At 35.3% G+C, this 17,096-nt stretch overlaps 3 protein-coding genes across 3 annotated transcripts; 1 reads left to right on the top strand and 2 right to left on the bottom strand.

Annotated features, from left to right (window-relative positions):
• Positions 1-1,650: 1,650 nt before the first annotated feature.
• Positions 1,651-6,541, bottom strand: LOC110617537 (NAP1-related protein 2). The gene is made up of 10 exons (XM_021760395.2): positions 6,263-6,541; positions 5,432-5,554; positions 5,266-5,316; positions 4,908-4,979; positions 4,627-4,740; positions 4,475-4,536; positions 3,412-3,472; positions 3,238-3,294; positions 3,102-3,146; positions 1,651-2,159 (listed from the first exon to the last, which is right to left on the bottom strand). The coding sequence occupies exons 1-10, from the start codon at positions 6,395-6,397 to the stop codon at positions 2,088-2,090; spliced, it is 792 nt and encodes a 263-aa protein (XP_021616087.1). The 5' UTR covers positions 6,398-6,541; the 3' UTR covers positions 1,651-2,087.
• Positions 6,542-9,943: 3,402 nt separating this feature from the next.
• LOC110617004 (protein PHYTOCHROME KINASE SUBSTRATE 3) lies at positions 9,944-11,670 on the bottom strand. Its single transcript, XM_021759574.2, has one exon. The coding sequence runs from the start codon at positions 11,416-11,418 to the stop codon at positions 10,093-10,095; it is 1,326 nt and encodes a 441-aa protein (XP_021615266.1). The 5' UTR covers positions 11,419-11,670; the 3' UTR covers positions 9,944-10,092.
• A 2,347-nt stretch (positions 11,671-14,017) lies between these two features.
• LOC110617080 (putative pentatricopeptide repeat-containing protein At3g05240) lies at positions 14,018-16,406 on the top strand. Its single transcript, XM_021759683.2, has one exon. The coding sequence runs from the start codon at positions 14,424-14,426 to the stop codon at positions 16,215-16,217; it is 1,794 nt and encodes a 597-aa protein (XP_021615375.1). The 5' UTR covers positions 14,018-14,423; the 3' UTR covers positions 16,218-16,406.
• The last annotated feature ends 690 nt before the right edge of the window (positions 16,407-17,096 follow it).

Below are 17,096 nucleotides of genomic sequence, written 5' to 3'. Positions count from 1 at the left end.
ACCCGATGCATTTTTAGAGGAAGGAGGCCTGCCACCAATATCTCTACCAGATCAATAGATTTAGGCTTTTAAGTTTCAGACTCTAGACCATTGTTTGTACTTTTTAGATGTTTTAATTGAACCTAAGAGATTGATTTCAATGGAACTTATGTGTAGACCATAAGCCTTATTTATTATCATCCATCTAATGTACCATCTTTATCTTCGAAAAAAATTTATATTAAAATCAAAGGATAACTGTTTTAAATTTAAAAATATAATTGAAAACGTACAAAATTAATAATATTCAAATGAGATCGAAGTTTTTTCTCGAGGAAAATTTTTTTTTATTTATTACTGTAGAAATCGACCAAAATATAACAAGTTAAAAAAACTAATAAAGAGAAATAAACGGAAGCGGCGTAATTTATTACTTACATAATACGAAAAAAGGAATTAAAAAAAAATAAAAAAAAATAATTAAATATTAATACAAAATATCTAATTTATGATAACTACTAGTAATATATAGAAAATAAATTTTGAGAAAGCATTCTTAATGCTGATCGCTTATGTTTGAAAAATCACTCACTCCTAGGCCTGTGCAATCGGTCGGTTCGGTTTCGAATCGAACCGAACCGAAAAAACCGAAAACCGAAATGTTAAAATTTTAAAAACCGAAAAAACCGATTATGATGATATAACCGAACCGAACCGAACCGATAAAAATCGGTTCGGTTCGGTTCGGTTCGATTCAAACCGAAATCTACGATTAAGTTTTATTCCATATATATATATATGTATTTTTCTTTTAAGGCAGAACTCTCTCTCTCTCTTTTTCTTTTAAGGCAGAACTCTCTCTCTCTCTCTCTCTCTCTCCCTCCCTCCCTCCCTCCCTCCCTCGCTCGAGCGCTCGCGCTCGCTCTCTCTCTCTCTCTCTTATACTTTTACTTTTTTCTTTTCGAGGATAGAGAGGTTGAAAGAGAAGGTGGAGGAGTTCTTTGGCTGTGAATATGAGCTATTCGTGGAATTCACTGGTTTGATTAGGTGGGTTTTGTGTTTCTTTTTCTCTTTAGTCTAATGCTACTGATCCTGATACCCACCGAAATTTGTTGGGTATCAGAGGGGGAGGGGGAGGCAGAGGGGGAGGGGGAGGGGGAGGGGGAGGGGGAGGGCTTGGACTTGGGATTAGAATCGAAATCGGTTATTCGGTTTGATCGGTTATTTAACACGTTTAAACCGAACCGAACCGAAAACCGAATAATTTCAAATATACTAACTGAACCAAACCGATCATTCCGATTAACCGAACCGAAAAACCGAAATTAATCGGTTCGGTTCAGTTTTTCGGTTTAAACCGAAATCTGCACAGGCCTACTCACTCCATATGTAGTTTTTTTCTTAAACAATTATAAAATAAATAATTTGGAAGTTATGCTAGAAAGTAAATTAAGGATCTTCGAGCTCCCGTCAGTCACACTAGGAATGATGATGGTGGAATGGGAGACGATTATTGATAAATATTATGGTGATGTAAGTTTCAGAAAAGGCATGGTTACATTTGCAAGGAATCACTTGAAGCTTTTACCCCTATCGAGTAATTGAAGAGCAAAAATGGCTTCAACCACAAGATGCGCTTATTAAAGAAGTCCAGTCCACTGCTCAAGAATCTGATGCGCTTAAAATGATGATATTGATAGCAGCACAGGTCACTTGTTTGCAAGTATATGCATAATTATCCAAACAATTTTACACCATAATATGGTATATGTCTACTTCTTCTTTGATCAAGGATCTAAATGACATGTCAAATATAACAAGTCCATGATACCAAAATCATCTAGAAATCTGAAGTTCAGGAAGGGAACCGCACAAGAAATGAATGAAAGGCCTTTCACTAGGAGGGGAAAAAAAGAGAGCCAGAAAACCACCGACTGAACATGGTGCCGGTCAGATAACTACACAGTAGAGGGAGCCATAATCAAAGATTAAGATTGAGATTGGTAACTATCCTTAGCAGCTGTTGATACTCGTAAATCCCTCAAAAACCACTTCACATGAGCTGTTACCCAAATGGTGAAATCTGACATCAGACATAAAAAGAGCATTCAATTATCTGCATCATCATCTTCTTCGTCATCTTGCTCATCGTCCTCTTCAGAATCGTCACCATCCTTATCCTGACATGAGGCCAAATTCCCAAAATGAGAAATCAGTCTTGCTACATTTTTTTCTTAGCTTTCAGCTACGACTTATAAATTATGATTACACAAGCCAAATTATCCAATTCTTTTACATTATTTTGCACAACTTATGATTCATGAAACCTTTGACTAACAGGATCTGCTCCTCAGACTAGTGTCTTGCACCAACAGCATAAAGATACAAACCATACGATACAATAAAATCAACCATTTTTGCAGTGTCATGCAAAACAGGTTCACTCAAAACCAGCTTACATATTAATAACGACACTTTACCAATCAACGTATCCTCAAGCTCAATATAATGACACAACTGCAATATTGGATAATTCACCATCCTTGTCCCAGTAAATGAGGTCATACAAAGTTTTCCATAACCACAATAAGCATTGATGACAGCTCAAACTAGACTGCCTTGTTTGAAAGGCATTAGTGAGTGGAGCATGGATTAATAGCTTTGGAGTCAACGTCAGATGGCACACCCTAAATAATTTACAAGCAAAAGAAACACTTTGAGTGTGATTACTAGGCATTCGGGTGAGTTATACCACTGGAAAGCAGAAACAACTAGCCTAGATTACCTAATGTGCTATTTAAGGAAAGGCATACACATCAATGATAAATCCTCAAATTTATTATATTTCACGATTTCTTATGGATAAAATTAAACATTCTCTACTCATCCTTTTTCCACATACCAAACACTTCTCTTCAATTTTGCATTACTACTCAAACCTCAAATTCATGAACCAGTTGTACCATGTAGCCAACAATCAAATGAACATGAGAATCAACAAGAAGCTATCAACTTTCTTTTCACTGAATATCAGTATGAAAGGAGCCTAGAACTAAAGATGGAATAAAATACTATGCAAATATAATGGTAGGTGCAGATTGTGATTAACGAAAAGCATTTACCTCCTCGTCAGCTTCATCCCCTTCAAACTCCTCATCATCAGGATCCTACATAGTGGAAGAAGAGAAATGAACAATGTTTCAAGTTATTTAACTTGAATGAAAAGTAGGGAGAAGCAAAGAATGATAAAAAAATTACAGTGTTGAAATAAGCGAGTGGATTGGGCCATAAATCTTCTTTTATGACTTCTGCAATCTGCATATTTTTTTTGAAGTTATGAATAGCTTCAATAATGATGATGACGACGGACAAAAAAGGCAACCTTATAATGACAAAGATGTGATACAGCATTTATACAAAGATACAACGTACCTCATCCTGATAATTCTCCAATGACTCTTTCTGGGCACTACTACTAAACCAGCCAAAGAAGCTGCAATGAAGGAGGCAAATTTGCAGGTGGGGACAAAGGCAGAAGCATATGTGCAAGTCAAACTCAAATTAACCACTATGCAATTTTATGTTAGGTAATACTGAAATATCACAAGGTGAACAGGAGGAATGCCAGCAAATAAATAGCTTAAGCATAACATATAGAAGAGAAAATAGCAATAAGATAGTCAGTAATTACGAGTGTATGCCATAATAATTTCTAAATCATTACAAAAAATAGCCTCTGGAAATTATACCTCAATTTCAAGGAGTTGGACCATCGAATGGCCCGCACTCTCCCAGCAAAAGAAATGGAAGGGGAAAAAAGGAAGAAAGAGAACACCAAAAGGAAAAGGACGACTAAGATGTAAGTATGCCTACTCAATCCTCTAAATCATATACAGGCCAAAAAGTAATAGACATTGAATGAATTCACCATAAAACCATGTAACATATGCATAAAGAATGTTCTTTAATCAACTGAAGATGGATGAAGTTTCGTGCATCTTCCTTAGTGTTCCATTCCACTTGACATTGGGAGGGGGAGATAGGCTAATGGTTAGTAAATACTGAAAAAAAATATTGTTATTAAATTAAGGTAGCACAAGCATAATACACACACACAAAGGGGCATGGGGGATTAAATGGCTTTAAGTTTAGAACCATTTACGAGTAAGGCTTGCACTCCAATTGGCAAGTAGAATAAGAACCAGCGGAATATACATGCATATATGTTTACTGCTTACACAAACACAGAGAGATACAACTTCCTACGATTTCACATATTACTTTCAATTCTATGAAATTGCTATAAGGTCCTCTGGCTACTAATATTGTCAAATTGAATTTCCCAGCTCATGAGACCCAACTGCGGGAAAAAATATCCTCAGAAAAAAAACAGCCAAATGCACAATGACCACCGAACTATAATGAAATCTACTCAATCTTTAGAACTTTTCTTAAGAATTCGGGGAAAGGACAGTAAGTAGTAAAAAGAGCTAACCCTTCATCAATAAAAGGTCTTTTGTTCCCTTTCTTCTCATGTGTCACTCCATTAGGCATTCCCTTCACATTTTAGAAATGGAAGCAATTAGAAAACCCATACAAAAACAATTCAGAGGTTCCAACAACAGTATGAAGCAATAAAACACTTACCATTCCCTGTTTCCACTTAATCGGTGTAGCAGTAATTTCTGTTGTTCCTTCATCAAGGAATGTGAATGTCTTCGTAAGCTTTGTTTCCTCAAAATATGGATTGGGTTGAAAGTTCTGCAGTAAAGTGAGGAAAAGAAAAGACTCAAAATCACAAGATACTCATTCATTATTTTTTGAAAGCCACAATTTTATTTACAATGCACAAGTGTTATTGTAACAGAAGGAAAGTAAAATCAGTTCTTCACAAGACTAGGAAAACATGAGATAGAGAACAAACTCACAAATGTTATGGAGTAACCAGATTTAACATCTTTAAAGTCCTCCACCTCCAAGGAGCTTATATATTTGAATATCTGTCAAAAAGAGGCAAAAGTGAAACAAAACTACCGCACGGTTAAGCAGCCAACGTAAAGGAATTAAATGAATAATAACTAAAAGTTAAATCAATTTTTAATTTCTTAAACCACACACCCCACCCCCCCCCCCCCCCACAAAAAAAAAAAAAAAAAAAAAGACAAACAAAAATGCAGGCAGGAAGGGAGAGAAATGTATCTAGAAGTTCACATAAGAAAATTTAAGTTCAAAATATAAAATACTGCACGAGACCATATTAAGTTCATGTAGGAATGAAACCCAAACCTTTTGATCCTCTTCATTTAGAACTGTATGAAGAACAGGATGACTTAAAAACTGCATACAAAAAGAAAAAAAAAACAAGTCAATTTGAAACGTGGAGTCATTTAGTTGACGATAGACACCAGATTACATGTTGTGTTAAATAAACAGCTGAAGATGTATCACTAACAGCAGTTAACCAAAAGTCAGGAATGTTTTTTATGATCTCATTCCGATTATCATAGACTGGCTTGCGTATCTCGTTATACTTCTGCTCTACTTCCAAGACCTTATCACTTGCCTCTTCATTGATCTGGAAACATAAGGAAACAACACATCTAGAATTTGTGAGCAATTATATTCTTCACACACACACAACCAAGTCTTCAAGAACACAACTACATCTATTGCTGTCAGTGATAGAAAGCTACACAGTGGATGTGATAAAAAGCTTAAAATGAGTGAAATGAAATGAAAAGCAAAGAAAAGAATTGGATAGGAAAAACCCATAAGTATATGAGAAAAAATATACACTGAGAACACTATTAACTTGTATTAAAAATCAAGGGATGCAAAATGATACTAATAAACAATAGCCCACCCCTTAGGCGTAAAACTACTGGAATAAGGTCCAAGAGTATCTAATGAATAGCTACTAAAGTAGATTCATTTGACTATCACGAGTAAGCATATCCAGGCGTTTGAGTTCCAAGTGGAGTTCAGCTTAAAAAGCGAACAGACAAAACCATCCCAAAATGATTAGAATAAAATTAACCAAAAGGCAAGGTCTAATTTCATAAACCCGCAACAATAACCAACAGTTGAATTATTCCAACACTTGACAAAACACCGATAGGACTTCTAGTCCCAATGCAAATAAACATCCGCCCAAAAGCCCCTGGTTCAAATTTCGTCTGAATTCTGCTTTCGCTCACACGAAACCGAAAGAGCAACAAGGAGCATAAAACCACCAAACCTAAATACTTGTACAAATAAATCCACGGATACACATACAATATACCTTTTCGAGATCGTCCTGAACCTCCTGGAGCTTCTCGATTGAGAGGACGAGCGCTTCATCGATTTGGTTATTGTCCTCCTCCTCCTCCTCCCCTCTCTCTGCTACCTTCATCTTCTTCCCCTTGTCAGCGACCATTTTCTCCCTCCTTGTTTAAACCACAACCCTGACCGTAACCCTAACAATTTAGAATTTACTCTCTATTTGGAGAAATGCTTAAACCCTAATGCTTCTGATCTCCCTCTCCTTTATGTCGTGAAGTTAGAGGGAGAACAATAGTGCAAGCGTGGCAAAAAGAGAGTTAGGGTTTTGGCAGTTTATATCTAGTGTGTGCAATATTATTGAGACCGCCTGATACATCCAACCATTATGCGACAAATTGGCAGGAAAGGGTTTTTTGGTAATTTGAAGATTACAGTTAGGAAGTGTAAGTATTTTGATTGGTAGACTTGAGCTTCTGAGTTTGGCCATTATCCCTCTGTATCATTGCTGGTTGAGATATTTTTAGGAGAGAAGCCGTTAAATCAGCCAAGTAATCAATGAATATGTCTAAATACATATGTTTTCTCAAAAAAAAAAAAGAATGAATATGTCTAGATAAAGGGCGAAGTGTATTTAATATTTCACATTAAAAGAAGCTTTATTCCATCCATACGTATACACTTCTTAAACTGTATGTTATTTTTAATTTTTTAAATATATTTTAATTTAATATATATTTAAAAATAAAAATTATTAAGTTCAACATAATAAGTAACGGCGGAGTAATATGATTGGTAAGTCTATTACAAATATGAAAAAAATATTTATTTTAATTAATATTAATTCATTTGATAATAATTATAAGCAAACAATTATTTATTATTATTATTATTATTATTATTATTATTATTATTATTATTATTATTATTATTATTGGAAAGATATGGTATCATTCACTGAAGAAATTAGACCAACTATCATGCACAAAAGCTTATTGCAACATATTTAAATAATACTATTTCTAGTCTGGTTGTCTCTTCTCATCCAAAAAATAATAAGTTATTCTCACTACATATAGATAGGTTATGTAAATAAATAAATTTTTATTTTATTTTCTTTATAGAACTGTGATTATTAGAATGAATTTTTTCTTGATTTATTGAGCTAAATTTATGTGTGAGTTTTTTTCGTTTTTATTAATTGTGTTGCTGTAGGTCTTTACTGGTGTATCTATTTTGATCGACTTTTGCATGCATTCGAATTGATGTAACTCTTATTTTTATTGTTTGTTGCACTCTAGTAAATAGACAATTTACTTTGATTATGAAATGACTCATACATTTTATTTCGTGAATAATTTTAAATTTTCTTTTGTTTTTTTTTAAAAGAGTCATTATTTCGTAACTTGATAAGTGTAGATGCGATTTTCATTTTTTCCTCCTTCATTGCTCATGCAATAGTTTGTGGTTTTGATAGTGCAAAGAAGCATTCCTTTAATTTATCTCATCTTTTTCAATGATTTGCTCAATTTTTCTCTTACGCTTAATATCAAGCGACGACTAAATAGACTTTTATTGCATCTGATAAGTTAGAACACAATTTATTTTGAATTGAATTTGAATTTTTATGGATTTAGGTTGTGTTTGGATTTATTTCAAATTATTTATGTAGCTTGTATTTCTGTTTAGCTTCGGAAGCTTTTATATTTGGGTGTTTCCTTTTGTACTTTAAGCTCCTTTTAATATATTAACCTTGGAAAAAAATCCATTTATAATTTATGAACACAATTTTTTAACTTTAATTTAATCCATTTTTCCCGTGGCTTTCTACTAAATATAATTTATGGGACAGAACGATTATAGGAGGAATATTGGAGGAAATACAAACTTTTCATTTGACTTCTATTTATTAAATAAAGGAGAAATTACTGGAAATATGTTCATAAGTATGGGCCTGCAGCCTAGTCTGTTAATCCAAAAGCACATATTCTTGGTGCAGCTTAATATATCAAACCCAAATCGTAATGGAATGGGCTGAAAAATCTTTGCATTAATCGAATCGTAAGTCGCAAGTGTTCAGATCAGAGATTCAAAGAGGAGGAATTAAAGGCTGCCAATTCAAAAGTGGTCCATTGACAAGTAACCTATTCAATGTACACAGTTTCAATTTTGCTATCAATCCAACTCTAATTGGTCCCTTCAAAGACATTCCATTCCATTACCAATACCTTGTGGCTCGAGTTTACTACATCAAACTAGGATAATTTTCTCTTGCAAACAACACATTAATCATCTTCAATCTTTCAAGGACTTGAATGTGATGCCCAACCCCCTCTCTCCACTATGCATTAATACTACAACTGCCTTCATTTTCGCATCACATCATTCACATGCCTGCCTCACTCTGCTATTTAATATCTATCACTTCACTATAAATATGTCTTCTCTTGGTTGCAATGGAAATGTTACCATGAGGCCTGCAGTTGCCTGCACATCTGCCAGTTCACCCAATTTCTATTGGTCTTGTAAAGGAATTACTCACTTCCACTTCTCTTAAATTAAAAAAAAAAAAAGATTAATGTACTTTTTGTGCAGTATTAGGATGACATATCTCCAGAAATTTTGCTGTTATAACCCCATTATGCTTATTATCATTTGAGTGTTGTGTTAACCAGATATGCAACCTGTTGGCTCCACCAGGGTTGCAATAGATGGATATGAAATTGAAATTTTATAAACATTTCCTAACAGTCCTGTCAACAGGATTATACCACTAGTTCTTGAAATTTTTACACTGTTTCAAAAATTTCACAATAATTTAATTTAATTGATTTTTTTTTTCTAGCTATATTCTTATTTGAAATCAAAGAATTATTTTTTTTAATGAAATTGATATTTTCATAATTTTATATAATTTTTTTTTCTTGTAAAATGAATAGTGTTAAACGAAGGAATGTAGAGTAATTTATTGTCTAATATGTGGTTTCTTTTTATCGTGTATTTTTCAATCCCAGGGGAGGCTGTTTGTTTTATGTGAAGAAAAATTATACATCCATCAAATAGTAAAATTTGTGGTGGATGACCAACGTGTTACAATCTCTTGGTTCACTGGTTACCGAAAGGGAAATGCACTTTACTCCCACCCAAATATTTGCCTTCTTGTCGATCTTGATAGCAATGGATAACTACATTTGCCGTTAATATTGCACTATGAATTATTTGAAAGGAGAATATAATAGACCTGCCCATATGTGGTTTGAAATCGAATTCGAATTGAAAATGAATATATTAAATTCTTAAAAAAATCATTGAATTATCTAAATTCATATTAAATCAGCATCGAACGGAAACCAACCACGATTTTGACTGTGATTTAGATATGAACAGACTATGCCAACATAAATTGTGATTTGTAGGCTAACAATTGAGGTAAAGATGGTTAGCCAGAAGTTATATTCTGGGTAACTGTGTGAAGTAAGGTCCAAAACGTGAAGACCCATCTAGTTATAAATCAAGAGAACAAGAATAATTCTTTGGAATTGAAAACACAATGTGGAAACAAGACAAAGGTGGTCAGATGTATATGGTTTAGTTGTGTCTAGGTCCAATCACCTACCAAATTCAAGATTCACTTTCCATGTTTCTTGGGCTGTTCTGCCTTGAGAGAAGATTAGGAACTTTAATCTGGATATAAAGCAAACACTTACTGGAAAGAAATTATTATTATTTCATGTTCAGGATAATAAACATTAATATCAGCTGTAAATTTCACATGGAAACTTAACAGCTATTTCTCTCCCCTAAAAGAGCAGATGGATATCTTTTTCTTGGTAAAAATTCTACCTATAGCTATCAAGGGAAATCAAAATCTTTCACCTCCGAATCAGCTGGTAACTTTCTCATTACTGGCGTGGACGCATGCTCATGCAAGTGAGGCTTAGCCTTCTCACTTCTTCTATATGCAGATTCAGCAACTTGAACTGCTTTCTCATTCTTGCACCCCAATAGGATATTTGAGCGCCGACTCCTAGGTGTTGAGGCTAAAACAGAAGTTTTTGTACTACTTTCTGCAGGTTTCTTCTCATCGTAATCTGAAATCGCATAGAAATCGGCAGCACTGGCTGTGACAACACTCCACTCAATGCTGGTCTCGCTTGGCTCATACCGGCTTGGAGGGGTCATACAGCCGGATATGCCATCAGAAGTTTGATTCCTGAACATAGGCTGCGTACTGCAGGACAAGTTCTCAATCTCGAACAGGTCTGAACTAGCATCACTTTCTGCTTCTTCATACATTTGACTGCTTGCAGAAGTGCTTGGCAGGTTTTGTGCCTTTGGGAATGGAATGGCATCCCAAGTTAGCACGGAGAGTTTCCTCTCTAGATTTGATGCTATATCTTCCTTCTTTATCTTATGGGAGCCGAACACGTCAATTGATTTTCGTGCATCTTCTTCCAGGGTCTTCTGCTTCTCTCTTTTAACACTCAGGTTTTGAACCCCAGAATTCACAGTTGGTAACACTAAGTAGTCTTCTCTGTTCGAACCAATACTCAACTTCCCAAAACTTGGACTGCGGAACTCATGATCTTTCGTCAGAAATCTAGATTGAGACTGTTTTCTTCCCTCTAGCATGATAGGGTTTCGGGCAACTCGAAACCCAGTATGAGGAACACTCTTATCTATGTAAACAGATTTATCATCGGAACAAGATCCCTTGCAGGTAAAACCAGGAAAGAACCATCTTTCATTTACTTTCTTCCGCCTGCTGTGGGATGAGTTTCTCCGATAATTTGCTAATAAAGTAGTTTGGCTGTTCCAGCTCGATTCAGAGCTCACACTTGGAGTTCCTAAGCTGCCTTTTGATCTCAAACGATGAAGTTCAACCCGTTTCTCCATTGTCTCCTGTGCAAACTTTCCTGCATTAACATCCATGCTTCCTGCACTTACATCGTCCAGTTTCATATTGAAATATTTCTCAGCACGAAAGACGCTGATTTCACCCCCTTCAGGCTTAGTTCTCTCTAAGTTAAACGGAATGGAAGTATCTTGGGTCGAGATTGTTTCAGGATGAGTAAACTGAGCTGACTCGGTCAGCTTAACAACATAGTTCTGCTGTGCTGCAGTAAGATAAGAAAATGAGGCATCTCGAAGATCAGTACTCTTGATTTCAGCATCCATAGCTCCAGCAAGGCTAATAGTGGAAGAAGGTTAAGAATCTGGGAAGCCCACAACAAGATAAGAAGCATTTATTAAGAAACGTTTAAATGAGTTGCGATTTTCTGGCGACACCAAAGCTTAAAAAGGAAAGCATACACTGTTTGAAACTGATATAACAAAGTTTGGATTTGAGGGAGATGGTAAAGACTAAAAGATAGAATATCTTCTTGAGAAGCAAAAGTTCTACATAAGTAGACTTGTGGGGGATGCAGGCATGCAGCATAGAATGGCATGAGGCCCTACATGCTTAATTAATGATGGGTCACCTTTCTTTCCCTCGTTAGGTGCAGTGACTCAATACTACTGCTAACTGCTAAATCCTCGATTTGATTATGCAAGGCCAAATATCTTTGGGATCTTTTTTTTTTTTTTTAAATATTGGTATATGTTAAATCAAGGGTCCAATCAAAATAAAACGATGTTATCTCCTTTTTTATCAATTGAATTAGAAAGGTGCAGAGTTTTTTATTGGTGTTGTGTGTCTATGGTTGGCACATCAGAATTTTGAAGCAAGTAAGTCGGATTATAAATGACAGAACATATGGATATTCAATTCATTCTCTTGTTCCTCATTGCATTTGAGATTAAGCAGACGTCATTTTCAACCATGGAGCACAAAAATTCAGAAGGCTTGACCTCTCAAACCATGTAAAGATCATATAATCATGCTAAACGTAAAAGGCCTTTGTCGGATCTGATGATTTTCGAGGAATTGGATTCTATTTCTTTGCTGAAATTGTTTGGCTTTTTAAGTTTTTCTCTTAAGTGTAACGGTTTAGTGATTTGTGATCCGCCATTACTGAGGTTCTGGCAACTGAAGTACGATCATTGTTTGAAGCATATAAGCATACAAGTATATGCTTAGATGCTTCATGCAAGTATGTAAGCATTTATGCTTAAAATTTTCTCCAACTAAGATACAACCACATGTTCTTCTATTATAAAACCGATATGACATATTAATTTTTTAAAAAATAATCAAAATATTTTAAATACGAGATAAATTTTATTAGTCGTCTGTAAATTTATAATATTATAATAACGTCATTTTTAAAATTTAATTTATAATATAAAACTCTTTAAATTTTAATTTAATTAATATAAAAATCCTTTTGACTGCAATAATTAGTTAATTGAATACTTATAAATAACGTGCTAAATAAACCTAATATTTGATACTTTAGTCGTTATTTATATATTGTAATTGATGTTTTTCTTTTATTTTAAAATTTTTTTAATTTAGATAAATAAGCCAAATAAACATTAGGGAAAACCTCGAAACTTTTATACAGACCGCGACTGGTAGTGGAAGAAGAGAAGCCGACACTGGACTCCACATAGGCCCCTCAGACTAAAGCTAAACACAAAAGAACAAGACAACATGTAAAAGAAATGGAGGAAACTGTAACACAATGAGGCTTTGCGACTGTCTATCTACCTCAAAGAACCGAAACTGATAAACAATAAATACTGCAGAAGCCGCATTCTATGGCTTTGCTTATGGTGGAATGGCCCATGAATGGTCAAATTAATGTGTTGGGTCTGTATCATAAAAAGTTAGCATTTCCCTATACGATGTAGTTTTAGCACTGTCTTTTCTGTTCACTTGAGGACGTGCTATAGTGTTCTCCGGCGACCAAGTTCTGTTTCTGTTTGGCAGCAAACATCTTTTCTAAGACAAGTGGACCATCCTCATGATCCACCATTTTCGTATTCCATCTTATTCCTCCAACAATTCTCTTCACCATGATCAGCACTTCCACTTGATCACAGAATATGACTGCTCCATCGAGCCTTAATATATGGTCCATCTCTAGAGTTGTAAATGAATCAAGTTATTTGAAAATTATTCAGAGTTTCGGCTCGATAAACGTTTGATCGGACTCCATTCGTCAAAGACGAATCCAACTCGAATAACTCGTTTAGTAAAGGAATTAAGTTTAAGTTTTGGAATATTCAATTCCTTAAAACTTACGAATTTAATTCATTTTCAAATTTAAAAATAAACTTCTAAACTTTATTGAATGGACTTGTTAACAAACTTGTTAAATACGTTCAACTCAATGTCATTGAAAAATTTATTTCAAACTTAAGTTTACATAAACTTTTTTGAGCAGCTTGAACCGTCCACATTTCATCATCGCACAACTCAATTATATTTCTAAAACTTATAAGAATTCGACTCATTAAAATTTAAAAATTTATTTTTTTACAGGTTTTACGAGGCGATGTACTTAATTAACTATAATTATTTAATTTTAAATTTATTAATTTTAAATTAAAATTTATGATAGTTATAAGTTAAATTAAATTATTCAAACTATTTTGTAGTAGGTTTCATAAAGATTAAGTTCATTTTAACTTTTTTTACCTAAAAATTAAGTTCATTTTAACTTCTTTTTTTATTAAATGACTTAAATCCGAACTTATTAATATTTGATTCTAATCTGAAATGAATAAAATTTAAATTTGGCTCAAACTATGAAAAAATTTTGACTAACTAAAGTTTAGTTCCCTTCAAAGATCCGCTCAATTCTGTTGATTCCACCCCTATCCATCTCTAGAAGAATGTCTTCCATGTTGCACCTGTTTTGCATAAATAAAACCATGGATCCAAGTGAAGCCGAACCAATACCCAAGCCATCTAAGCTGAACCATGGCTCATGGACCTAAACCATAATATGGCGCCAGGCCAAGCTATTATAAGTTATAATAACTTTAAAATGGCTACACTCGCGCCAAAATTCTACCAGTTGCCAAAAATCCTAAGGAAACGAGACTCTCAATTCTCTCCTCCACTACTACCCCAGACTGACCTCCTTTCTGAATCTCTTCATTCGTTTTCACTTGGGACTGTATCTCCACAACCCGTAATTTCTTAGATATAGCCTTTTCTGTTACACCTTCTGGGATCCATTTTTAGCCCTTATGATTAAATGAGACGCCTCTAGGAATCGCTTTGCATTATGTCTGTTTGGCGTGCTATTCTCCGCCAATTTGATCTAGAAAGCGACCCTTTTACGGTCATCTCTTTTTTCAAAGCCATGCAAAGGGGGAAACGAAATGATTCACTCCGTGATCCTTTTGTGTATGCTTCTCTATTAAAAGCTTGTAATAGAGTTTTGGGTTTTAAAGAAGGGAAATCAATACATAGTCGTGTAATTAGGCTTGGATTGGATGGTAATGTGAATGTTCTGAATAGTTTGATTTATTTTTATATGAGTTCTAATAGGTCGTTGAGCTATGCTTGTGTCTTGTTTGATAGAATTCCTGAGAGAACGGTTGTTACCGTTAATTGCATGGTTTCTGGGTTTTTGAAGAATAAGCAATTCGACATCGGTTTGAGGTTTTTCAATGAAGTTCTTGCTGGCGCTTTTGGTCTGGGTTTGAAGCCAAATTATGTTACTTTGATCGTTTTGATTTCTGGGTGCGTTGAAAATGGGGGTTACAAGGTTGGGAAATTGCTTCATTCTTACTCTTCCAAGACAGGCTTCGATGTGATAATTCAGGTCTGTAATACGCTAATTGATTTCTATTGCAAGTGTGAATATATAGACGACGCTGCGAGACTTTTTGATTCGATGATTGAAAAGGACTTGGTCACATGGAACACCCTGATTGCGGGATATGCTAGGAGTAATGACTGTGGGAAAGCTTTCTCTTTGTTTAGAGAAATGAGATATAGGAACATTGAGTACGATAGAGTGTCATTCATTAGCTTTATTTTGGCTTGTGCTAATGGTGGAGACCTCAACCAGGGGAAGGTGTCCCATGGGCATTTAATAGCTAGTGGAAAAGAGATATCAGTTTCTCTTGGGACTGTGCTCATCAACATGTACTCCAAGTGTGGTTTGATCGATTTTGCCAAGAAAGTTTTTGATGAGCTACCTGATAACAATATTGCATCTTGGAACTCGATGATACATGGGTATGTTGAAAATGGATTAACCAAGGAAGCTCTATGGCTCTTCAATTTGATGAAATGTAGGAACCGAGAGCCAGATGAAGTAACAATGCTAGGATTAATCTCTGCTTGCCGGAAATCTGGAGAACTATCTCATGGCACTGATATTCATTCCTATATAGCAAGTAACGATCATGTTAATGGGAGAAATGTTCTGCAAAATGCTCTTATAGACATGTATGCAAAATGTGGGAACATGGCTCGAGCTAAATCCATATTTGATAAGATGGCGAAAAAGGATGTTGTCTCATGGACGTCAATCATAGTGGGGCATGCTATCAATGGAGAAGGAGAGGAAGCCCTCCTCGCATTTAGGCAAATGCTGGCAGAGAAAGTTGAGCCAAATTCTGTCACATTCATTGGTGTTCTTTTAGCATGTGATCATTCGGGTCTAGTTGAAGTTGGTCAAAAATTGTATGATACTATGTGCAAGGTGTACAATATTGAGCCCCAGATTGAACACTGTGGCTGCATGGTTGACATGCTCGCACGAGCGGGAATGCTGGAGGAGGCCAATAAGTTTGTGAAGGAAATGCCTGTAGAACCAAATGCAGTTGTTTGGAGGATGATGATTAACGCTTGCAGAGTACATGGTAACGTTGATCTAGGGTTAAGTTTGGTCAGTAGACTAATAGAGGCAAAGTCATCAACCAGTACTCAAGATCATGTTATTTCTTCTAATCTTTTTGCTGAAGCAGGGAGATGGGATGATGTTCTCCATGAAAGAAACACAATCACAGCTCGGAAATGTTCAAAAGTTGCAGGAAAAAGCTCTATTTCAGATCTAAAAGATTGAGGTCGCAAGGCAGTGTGCTTGATGTGATTATCAATTGTTCAATGCAAGGTTTAACATGAGCCCTGAGTTAGCAAGAAAATGTGTGGCGGTACCTCGGTATTTGGTCTATTGTCAAAATGTGATGCGAAACCCTTTGGAGGACAAGGAAAAGAATGCTGGAAATATTAAAGCTCTTCGAGGTTGTCTGCATTTGTAGTCGGGGTCTTTGCAGATCGCTTAGAACTTGATAAAACTGAATTCTAGGTCGTTGAGATTTCATCAACTTGGTTGAGCGCGATGGACCGTGTCATGAGATAAGCAGTTATGCACACAGGAGCCGTTAATGCTGAGAATTTTACTATTTGGTGCACTGATTATGGTTAAATTTGGATCGGACTTAATTCATTCAAAAAAACTAAAGGGAGAAGAGTTTCATTGTTTCTATTCCAAAATCGATGTAGATTCAACACACCTTCTCACTCTCAAAATTACACTGACATGACATATTTACGGGAGCTCCAATATTAATGGGAAACTACACTTTTACGGGAAGTCTAATATTAATGGGTTAGACTTGACTAACTCTTACCCAAATTTAATATGGTATTAGAGCTTTCCACTAATGTTGGACCTTCGTAAATATGTCACACTTTAGTATAGTATTGGGTGCGTAAGGATGTGCGTTGAATCTCACATCGGTTTAAATAGGGTAATTTGGATTGGGTGATGTACCCTTATAACGATTTAGGCACTGGTCCTTTAAACTAGTTTTTGGGTGAGTTAGACCTAATTCAAATATAAAATGGTATCAAACCCTCTCATCGATGTTGAGTCTTCCATAAATATATCATATTCCAGCTTAGTACTATACTAGGCATGAGAGTGTATTGAATCCTATGT

Source organism: Manihot esculenta, chromosome 6, assembly GCF_001659605.2.
Source record: "Manihot esculenta cultivar AM560-2 chromosome 6, M.esculenta_v8, whole genome shotgun sequence".
Classification (NCBI taxonomy): Eukaryota; Viridiplantae; Streptophyta; class Magnoliopsida; order Malpighiales; family Euphorbiaceae; genus Manihot; species Manihot esculenta.
This window is presented reverse-complemented; position numbering and strand designations above follow the sequence as displayed.